Source organism: Haliotis rubra, unplaced genomic scaffold, assembly GCF_003918875.1.
Source record: "Haliotis rubra isolate DU_JTF1 unplaced genomic scaffold, ASM391887v1 Scf57, whole genome shotgun sequence".
NCBI classification, from domain to species: Eukaryota; Metazoa; Mollusca; class Gastropoda; order Lepetellida; family Haliotidae; genus Haliotis; species Haliotis rubra.
Window position 1 is genome coordinate 47947 of NW_025767268.1, and position 11387 is coordinate 59333.

At 40.8% G+C, this 11387-nt stretch overlaps 1 protein-coding gene across 1 annotated transcript; it reads left to right on the forward strand.

Annotated features, from left to right (window-relative positions):
* The first annotated feature begins 5007 nt into the window (after positions 1-5007).
* On the forward strand, positions 5008-9086 carry LOC124254260 (riboflavin transporter 2-like). Its single transcript, XM_046688173.1, is given in 5 exon segments — positions 5008-6021; positions 6023-6254; positions 7825-7965; positions 7968-8098; positions 8611-9086. Coding segments are annotated over 5 exon segments (1446 nt in total). The 5' UTR covers positions 5008-5274; the 3' UTR covers positions 8806-9086.
* Positions 9087-11387: the final 2301 nt, after the last annotated feature.

Consider the following 11387-nt stretch of genomic DNA (forward strand, 5'->3'; position numbering starts at 1 on the left):
TTGTTGGGTCAGTTCCTTTCCTACGGACAGATATTTTACATGTATCAGTATACTGAATATGAGATCAACCTAATATCTACGTACTGGCGTGTTATGAAGAAGTAAATGAGGATGATTGTTCTCCTGTTTTAAGATACCAGCATCATGAAGGCCGGGAACATCAGAAAGGCCTTCAACATTCTTCCTGTGTTGGAAACAGGTGTACACGTATCTTTTCAGATTAAGCTTTCAGAGTATAAAAAAGTTTTAAAGCGTCACATTTTGATACTGGGAACCGTTGAACGTGGGTTCGAATCCAAGGCTCTGCTTATGTCCCTTGGTGAGTGAGTTTAGTTTACGCCGCACTTATCCAGCGATAATCCAGCGATATGGCGGCAGTCTGTTATAATCGAGTATGGAGCAGATAATCCAGAGCCCAACATCATGAGCATCGATCTACGCATCTGGTATACGATGACACGTGTCAAACAAGCCAGTGAGCTTGACCACCCGATCCCGTTAGTCGCCTCTTAAGGTAAGCATGGGTTACTGAAGATCAGTTCTAACCCGGATCTTCACGGGTCTGTCCTTTGGTGTGTCAACGGTTAAACTTCTACCTCTCACATTAAGCCCGTGTTTGTGTCACGCTTGCTTAAGGTTTTGTTTGCATTTGTTTGTTGTTTAACGCCACACTCAGCAACATTCCAGCCATATGACTGCTGTCTGTAAAATTGGGAAATTGGGAAATACGACATGCATCAATCAAGTGAGCGAGCCGAACCACCCGATCTCGTTAGTCGCCTCTACGACAAGCATGAGTTGCTGAAAACCAATTCTAACCCGGATCTTCACGAGTCCGCTCGTATAAATGACATCTCGTCACAACAGAGTGGGATGAACATGAAAGGTGGGTTTGGTTTCCGCCGCCTTGAACAGTATTATAAATATATATTTCACATGACATGTAACCTTGCCTCGGGAGTAAATCTTAAGTGAAAGATGTCTTAGAGAATAGCATCAGGAGTAATAGTATGGGAAATAGTACTTCAGTTACAGCAGGACTGAATGGGAGATAAACCTCGAAATGATGGAGATCTTGGAGAACAATAACGACCTTACTATCATATATCAATATAATTTCAGTTACAGCAGGACTGAATGGGAGATAAACCTCGAAATGATGGAGATCTTGGAGAACAATAACGTCCTTACTATCATATATCAATATAATTTCAGTTACAGCAGGACTGAATGGGAGATAAACCTCGAAATGATGGAGGTCGTGGAGAACAATAACGTCCTTACTATCATATATCAATATAATTTCAGTTACAGCAGGACTGAATGGGAGATAAACCTCGAAATGATGGAGGTTTTGGAGAACAATAACGACCTTACTATCATATATCAATATCATTTCAGTTACGGCAGGACTGAATGTGGGATAAACCTCGAAATGATCAACACAACAGTCTCGGTTCCTGTTGACTGGGTTCCGTCCAATTGCGCAACTTAGTACAATAACAAGTCCAGAAATTGGAGACCAACTCATTCAACTTGATATATAGATAAATATTAATCAGTATTATTTGATACATCTAATCACTTGTATATTGCAACACTACGCTCCTTCTAACAAATGTACTTGCAAACACGTCGTGCAGCGTGCCCTGTCGTTCAGCGTTCTCTGACAAAAGGAAATCTGGAAATCGTGGAAATCTCAAAACGGGGCTCGGCCACAAGAAAAGTATGTCGGTCTGGTACGGACTTGATATTATGTCAATCACATTGTACGTTACAAAAATACATTTAATTAGCGCAAAGAGACACATAACAGGTGTAACCGGTGAGCCAGATGAATTTTGAATCATTCTACGACCTCATCAAACAGGGGCAGTCTGTGACGTCTTATTTAAGGTCATACTGCCTAAACCTCGCCATAAAATATAGAAATACGATTTTTTTAAAGTTTAAAATTATAATTAATTTGTAAATGACATTTTCCTATGAAACAAGGAATTAGAATTTAGTGTAACCATAGTTGTTTGTAGTGTCTCTTTTCACTTTCACACGAGAAAATTCGGATCGGCTGAAAAGTAGGTCATTATCTGAATTGGTTAATGAGACTCATGTTTCGGTTTGCGGGTCTTGGAGAACAATACGCCCTTACATATCAATATAAATGTCCTTTTTAATATGAGTGTAACTGTAAAACAAGCATATTCTATACCACTTCAGCCATAATGCATTTCGCAAAAGTCCATGTATACCGAAAAATCTCAGGATGAAGAAATATTTTTTGTTGCTTGATGACAGGGCCAAAGCCATGATTGTGCATTATGTACAACTGGCCATGCCAGACAATAAGCTACCAGCTATAAAGCTATGCTGACTATCGTTTTTCGGCTTAGGATTTTCTGTACCAGATATCACGCTGGCAGATCGGAAAACACAAATACTATTTCACTATTTCCACCTTAAATATCAAATGACTGGGACAAAATATAAAATATTCTTAAAATCAAAATCAAATAATTTCAACACGTTTTAATTGATGTTCCTAATGAAATGACGTCAACACTGTAAATAAATTATATTCGAAAACACGTGGAGTCATCGCAGGTTTTCAGTGATCCATTCTTATAATTATCACCCGAGAACATCCTTTTCGTAATTTAAAAGTTTATTTACATTTTGTTGGTGGATTCGTACATCAAGCATTAAAACGGTCTGACCTAAAGAGGCATATATCACATAGTTTCGACTCATTCCTGTGGGAACCCAGTATGTGTTGTGGTTAGATACAATGACATTACACATGTGCTTTGTCATAACAGAGACCAGATTGCAGTGGGATGGTTTGTGAAAGTTTTGAAACGACAAGACAACTGACCTTATTGTCATAGTATGTCCAGTACAATTTGATAATTTAATTTTAAAAAGACCCTTGCACAAGCATACATACATGCAGGAACGCAAGCTAACACGCAGTCACAAGCTTATGTCTAGAATATTTATCTTACATACCTAACTAAAATAATCCAGTTATTACATTTTCCTCGTGTATAAACTGATTAAATGAAAAAGGAGTTTGTTTTAAAATAATGCCCATTCTTGTTATACTTTTTATCATTAACATGCATTGTATACCTATATACATGAGTAGTTGTACACAAAGCTCTGTGGCAGCAGTAACAGGTGCAAGGTCTATATAGGACTATATGCTATAACATTCACCTATATTAACCTGCCGCTTACTGTCATTACTTGCAATAACAGGACAGCCAGCAACAGTTGTGACCAGATCCCTGTATTATAGGCTTTTCTTTACGCAATTGAGTCGTAAATATGTTACTCGTTGGTGTCAGTCATAGGTCTCCCATCAGCTTGTACATGGGGTTCCTGAACCTCCTGTAACAGCCAGCAACAGTTGTAACCAGGTATGTGTCAAACCAGATCGCTGTATTACAGGCTTTTCTTTATGCAATTGAGTCCTAAATATGTTACTCGTTGGTGTTAGTCGTAGGTCTCCCATCAGCTTGTACATGGGGTTCCTGAACCTCCTGTAACAGCCAGCAACAGTTGTAACTAGGTATGTGTCAAACCAGATCCCTCTATTACGGACCTATCTTTATGCAATTGGGTCCTAAATATGTTACTCGTTGGTGTTGGTCGTAGTTCTTCGTAACACCTGCAGCCATACCATTGTTTGTTAGGGCTTAGTATCAACATGGTGCGAGAGGTAACAATGAAATAGATATGTTATATTGAGGTATTTGTGTTTAAATAAAAACATTTACAAAAAGTGTTGATTGGACAGTTTCCGAACTGGGATATATTCGGAACCATTGTGATCAAATAGGTGATGGTGTAGTTCATTCTAGAGACGTCCTGTTTCATACTGTGGTAGCTGGCTAGTCTGACTGACTGACTGAGTTAAGTTTTACGCCGCTTTTAGCAATATTCTAGCAATATCACGGCGGGGGACACCAGAAATGGGCTTCACACATTGTGCCCATGTGGGGAATCGAACCCGGGTCTTCGGCGTGACGAGCCAACGCTAGTCAGTACCGTCACTTGCCATCCAACGCCGCCACGATAGTATAAGTTAGATACTGTTTTGTTTGTTTTGCTGTTTAACGCCGCACTTAGCAATAGTTTAGCTATATGGCGGTTGTGTGTTAACAATATAGTCTGGACCAGACAATCAAGTGATCAACAACATGAGCATCGATCTGAACAATTTGGATACGATGACATGTCTTAACCAAGTCAGCGAGCCTGACCACCCGATCCCGTTAGTCACCTCTTAAGACTGGTATGAGTTGCTGAAGACCTATTCAAGCCCGGATCTTCACGGGTAGTTACATTCTGAACACTATGGAGTTGTGTCCCTAGGCCTTTTTTACGTATATGAATCTGCGTTAAGCATCGAGCATCCAAACAAAAAGGCTTGTGAAATCACACGATTCCACTGGAAACCGATCCCTTCACGTACAGATAATTCTGCTTGTTGTGAAGTTGTCTGGTGATGCTCTTAGGAATATCCCAGCCATGTAATGGCGGCTTGTAAATAATCATCTCTGAGCCATAATCAACACTGGGTGCATGAAAGTGTGTGCGTCCGTGCGTCCGTGCGTGCGCGCTAATAATGTTCAGTAAAGTAGATTAATATATATTGTTACAGAAAGAATTAAGAATGACGTTTTATGACACAGAGTGAGTGAGTGTGTGAGCTTAGTTTTACGCCGCTTTTAGCAATATTCCAGCAATATCAAGGCGGGGGACACCAGAAATGGGCTTCACACATTGTATCCATGTGGGGAATAGAACCCGGATCTTCGGCGTGATAAGCGAACGCTTTAACCACTAGCCTACCCCACCGCCCCTTATAATATAGAGGTTACCTTGTTTGTGTGTGCTGAATTAGAGAATATCCTGATTCAGATTGCATTGTACACACTGTATTCAGCAGGCGTGTTTAGCTCAAATTTTTTAGCTGAACTCAGTTCATTGTCAACAGTTCTCTGGAATGTGTGATCTTGTTTTTGTAGCTGTGACATCTGGTTTAACTCGCACGTCGAGGCAATGCTAAACATTGAATGGATTATTCCTGGCGAGAAGATCTGTATCGAAATGTCCTGTTTACATAATTGGGTGTCAAATGAACCAAACATTGATAACAGTGTTAATTCTACCGCATTTCAAGGAGTATCTCTACAGATTTCAGTGTGTAAATGTGTTGATTATAGTTCTTTATATATATTCAGATCCAAGGTCTAGGTCAAATCCAAGATGGCGACCAGGGACGGCGTGGTGGTGCCCGTCTACATTTTGATGATAATATTTGGGGTGTCTGCCTGGGTGGACCTCAACGGTTTGTGGGTGGAGCTTCCCATCATGGTCCAGGAGCTTCCAGAGGGGTGGAATCTACCCTCGTACATTGTTGTTGTCACACAGCTTGCAAACATTGGACCAGTTATTTATAGCTTACTGTGTTCGAACCGTTTGTCGGAAAAATTGGTCATATTCTTCATCATTGGCATCGGAGTCTTAACGTGTCTTCTGATGGTGTTCTTCTGGAGTACAACTACCATTGTTGCCGGAGCTCCTCACAGCACCGCCATGTTCAGTTTGAATTTTTTAGTTTCTCTTGTGGACTGTACGTCCACCGTCGTCTTCTTTCCCTTCATGGTAACGTTTAAACCGGTGTACATGGTGGCCTACTTCAGCGGAGAAGGTCTCGGTAGTCTCCTTGCAGGGTTATTAGGACTCGCTCAAGGAGCCGGTAGTATTGTCTGCCGCAATATTACAGAATACGTCAATACAACCGTCAATACGACGGAGTCGTTAGAAGCCGTGTCAACCATAACAGCTACGTACGAAGATATTAATTTCTCATTTGAGGTTTACTTTGCCATCATCACTGGCATCAGTGTCCTGTCTGGGGTTGCCTTCACCTTCCTCGTCTTCCATCCACGTTGTAAAAAGGAGCAAGTTAAACAAACACAAACACAGAAGGACAAGAATCTGAAAAAACCCTGAGTCTCAAACAGCTATACCCGACGACATTCCGGTGGATCAAAAGAATATGGAACTGTTGAATATTGAAAAGAAACACCCTCCGGAACCGATTGGGAAAGACGTCAATGACGACACTTCCAGTTGTATGGTGACGGCTGTCAGTGAAGAAGTTGTTACAAGTGTGAAGAACAATACCTGTGACGTAAAGACAATGACTAGACTCCAGTACATCCTTTCACTTCTATTAACAGGTATGTGCATGTAAAGTGAGGGGGTGTGAGTGAGTGAGTTTACATTTAACGTCGCGTGGGCATTATTTCAGCCATATTGCGACGTGCATATAAAGACATATATTTAGCCACGTTTGTTCACAAATATCACATCAATATAAACTAACGACAAAAAGTAAGGTAACTATTTATAAGAACAGGCGCGTTGCAAGCCTTTGTTTTCCGTGTATGCCCGACAGGGAGCAAAACTTTTCATTCAGATAGTATTGAGGGCTTGCCCAACCTTTTAGGCAAAAATCACGTGTAAGCCCGGGCTTTTTTTTTATAATGGTAGCTACGGGACCCTTAAGAATGCCATTTACAATGCCGTTACGGGGGCGTAGCGTTGCATCTGAAGGTTATATCCAATCGCACAGATGTGATGCACGTACACACAGAATCAAAGCCTACACTAGCAATCACTATTGCAAATGAACTAAACACACGCTGCAAATGCCTGGGACAGTATCTTAGTGAACTGTGGACAAGATAAGGGGTGGATATCAATAAACCAGCATGCCCGAATGTTTTCCAATGTAAATGTTTAATGTCTCCATGTCGTCAAACGGACGCCGTTGCAATGACACCTGTTCGTGACATGCCAGAAAAAGGACATCTGGACAAGATTCAGTATCCACTCCTGTTATAAATAGTTGGTTAGTTTTTCAAGGCCGCACTTAGCTATATTCCAGCTAAATGGTGGCGATCTGGACCAGACAATCCAGTAATCAACATCATCAGCATCGATCTATGCAGTTGGGATACGATAACATGTGTCAACGAAATCGGCGAACCTGACCACCCCTATCCCGGTAGTCGCCCCTTACAAGCATGGGTTACTGAAGGTCAATTTTAACCCGGTGTTATAAACAACTTCCGGTAACACCAATGACAGGCTGTACGATATTGGTATAACGCCATATCTTCATATGCTTCGTTGATGTCAGAAAATGTTGGCGACAGCTTAGAGAGGTATGCCAGGACACCAATTCTTGAATGTGATCAGCAAAGGGGCGGCAGTGTCATGACGACGGGCGGTATTACAGGCGAGAAGGCGAGACACAGGGCAAAGTTACATGGTTTTGACAAGGCAATGAACCTACATAAAGGCAATACCAACCCTTCCTCATCCATAAGAAATCTCTGCTATAAACAAAGTCGACTATATTATGAGCATTTGTTTGTTTGCATGTCTAACGCCACATTCTGCAATCTATTTGACAACGGTCTGTAAAAAGTCTGAACCAGACAATCCAGTGACATCAAAAGAATCACTATCAAACAGTGATTATACTGGGTGTTTGCGAAAAGGCTACCGTTATACACGTCCATCAGCTGATTTAGCTGTATGCTTTTCACGTGTTTTGTGAATGTTTCGTGTGCTTGGAAATTGGGGCTCGCAACGTACACTTTCATTCTTCATTTGCAGGCTTTATAAACTCTTTGAGGAAGAAATTTTGTCCAGTACACTTTTCAAGCAGTGTGTGTCTTCTCTTCCATAGACTGTCAGAGGGATATATTTATCAATGTCTGACGATCCCTTTATTTTCAGGTTGGGTGAACTGTTTGAAGAACTCGGCGCTGCTGGCAGTTCAGTCCTACTCTTGTCTACCCTACGGTGTAACCCAGTACCATCTGGCTGTAACTCTCGCAAACCTAGCCAGTCCATTGGCGTGTTTCTTTGACCTTTTCGTCCATGTCACTACCGTTCCTGCGCTGACCTCCTGACTCTGCTGGGATCTCTTTTCGGGGCGTACATCATGGCGGCTGCTGTTATGAGTCCGGTTCCAGTTCTTGTAGGAACATTGGCTGGATCAATCTTGATTGTAAGATATAACAGTGTGTGTTTGTGTGGTGTAACATATGCATTTCAATAGTGTTTGGTGAATCTGTATCTGTATCTAGATTTGTTTTGAAAACAAAACGCATCATGCATCGTAATTACTTCAAACTGTACATCTCCTTCCTTCGTATCATGTTCAAGTAAGTGTTTCACGTGCATCAGGAACACCTTAGAATACCTTATCACTGTAATAGCATCTAATGCCTTCACGGGTGTCCCCTGTCGTATAGTTTGCAAAGCCTTTAATCAAAGTCGACAATGACAATGGACAATAGTCTTGAGCCAATTAGCAATCACAATTATTTCATTTTTCCCAACCTATGTCTCCTCTGTACATGGGTGTCATTGATGAGAAACTTTAGTACCGATATATCAAAAGCATTAGTCTGTCTCAGTCCCTAAACCACATTATCTTCCGTACTGCCTAGCCCTCCGTGCAATGTTGTCTGTTCCACAGTCCCTGAATCACATTATCTTCCCTTCCTTCTGTTCCAGGTGTCAGTGTGGGTGGTCTGCATCTTCATCCTCACCTACGTCAAGGTGTCACTGGCGTCGCTCTTCAGGGTGGAAGGCAAGAAAGGCCTGCTTCACTGCGGAGTAGCAACACAAGTTGGCTCCGCCATTGGTGGCGTCGCCATGTTTGTTTTTGTCAACATATTTAATCTCTTTCACATTGTCGACCCTTGCTAGTAAATCATTTACTCAAGGCTTGATTTGTGGATTTTACGGCCGCTGGAGTTGCTGTACTCCATTTTGGTAGGAATATGATAGGATGTGATTGGAATGAACACCATGAACATCTCTTTTGTGAACACACATTTGTTGTGGTTTTGTGACGTTCATCTTCATAAAAATCATAAACGGTCCATTTACCAAGAGTTATCCTTCGAGAATTAAATATCAGTTGGATGCTTTCTGGTCATTATACAGGTAGTGTTGTGCATTACTCATAATACAACATTTGATTGTTACAATAGTTCTGTTACTTCTTTTAAGAAGTGTATGTAGCCACCTTAGAAACTTTACTGAATCCGTAAATTAAACAAACATGATAATCGTTGCACGGTTGGATTTTCAAGTTTCGGTATTCTCTAAAGTAAATGTAGCGACCATAAAATCCCGTGTTGGGATTAGAACCACGGACCTTCTGATCCGAAGTCGGACGCCTTGTCCACATGACCAAAGGAGTTAACCTCGTCAGCAAGCTGACACATAATCAAAATACGCAGCCAGCAGTATTAGCCCCGCGAGGAATATAAGAACGGATTTCGTCAGCCCGTTTTTTTAATGCTGAAGATTTTTTTCAAAAACTATTTAAGTTCTAAAACTGAAATTTTACACACTGGCGTAACTAGCCATGATTAAATTCAGGTCGAAAATTGGTGTTTTGATTTAATTTTTCACTGAGTTATGTCCCTTACCTAAAGCGTTTTTACCTAATTACACATTGATAAAATGGGGACAACGTTTCTCATACTGACTGTCCGGGAGTTTTGTTATTATCACACTAATGGAAGCTCGAAAGTAACGACGTGACCAAACTACATGAAAGTAATGACTTTTCCTCACACTCCCCGCTACAAATATAAATAACCAGTGACGCTTAAATCTCATTAAAATCAGATGTAATTGATCCCTATGCTAAAATTACATTTGCAACATTGCGATAGCTGTGCGATGGCCGTCCACAATCTCTGTACGATATTGTTTTTGCCCCCATGTCCACAGAAAAAATCTGTGATCACGCGATCACGCGAGGCCTCGGTGCGATGCCCTTGCTGGGATTGCGTAATGCCACCTACAACATGTTTACGGCCAGCGGGCTGACGATTTAAAAAAATTACTAAGCGAAAAAAATCGAAGAGGCCGCGGAGCCCGTGAATCCGTAAGAAAACCGCACGGCCGCTTCCGGTCCCGGCACGGAAAAGGGGATACGGGCAGGATACGGCTCCGTAGACAAATCCAAGGGCAAATGTCAACGAGTGAGCGAGTGAGAGTTTTACATCGCTTAGGCCTTGTTTCAGCGATATAGCGACGAGTCCAAGTCAGCACACATACACAGGGGCTTGTAACGCTAAAAACTGCCATCAAAACTGTCACTAATGGGGTCTCAGCACTATATGAAAGGATCCTTTTAGTGACAGTACATACCTTGATGGCAGTTTGTAGCGTTACAAGCCCCTGTGCACACATATATACACGTTTTAGTTACAAGTACGAAGTAGTTTCTTAAAATAAATATTTCTTCATTAAAGTATAAGCGCTTGATACTACGATCTGATTTTAATGAGATGTAATATAATAGCAGGCTCTTTTTTGGACTTGAAATTGAAATGACACTATATGATTTACTAAATCAATAAACAACAAGAAAACATTGTGTCCAGGGACACGGATGCCCCGCTGACATTCATAAGACATATAAAGATCAATAATTGAACAAAATTCACGAACAAGTTCAATAAACATCTATGCAACTATGAGATGCACACCTTTCGAGTCCCAATGAAACACATGTATAAGCTTAATCAATTCTGTTGAGCAGTTTTTGTGGAGAAGTGGATATACTTAATCCCCTATTTCACTATCATCAGAGAGAAATTCAACAAAATTGATCTAAGTTCAAATGTCTCTACATACAAAAACTATAAAATACAAAAACAAAATATGAGATGCACACCTTTAGAGTCTCCATAAAAGACACATGTAAGCTAAATGAGTTTTGTGCAGTGGTTTTTGAGGAGAAGTGGATAAAGTACACCCCCTGTTGTATGGGACGAACAGGATGAATAAAACCAAATTCAACTAAGTTCAAACATCTGTAGAAGTGACAAAATTAAGAAATTGGATGAACAAGGTATGAGATGCACACCTTTAGCGTCTCATGACGTAGAAGCTCAATCAATTCTGTTCAGCAGCTTTTGTGGAGAAGTGGATAGACTTCATCCCCTATTACACTATCATCATAGAGAAATTCAGCAAAATGTACCTAAGTTCAAATGTCTCTAAACTTACAAAAAAACCAATAAAATACAAAAACAAAATATGAGATGCACACAATTAGAGTCCAAAGAAAGCCCATGTATAAGTTCATTGAATTCCACAAAGTGTTTTTTGTGAAGTGGATAGAGTACATTCCCTGTTTCATACAGATGGACGGACGGACACGGAGGGTAACCCTATATGCCCCCAGACATATATGCCGAGGCATAAAAAAAAGGAAACTATTTGGAAAATTAACAACTTTTTTTTGTAATACTCATACCAGCCTT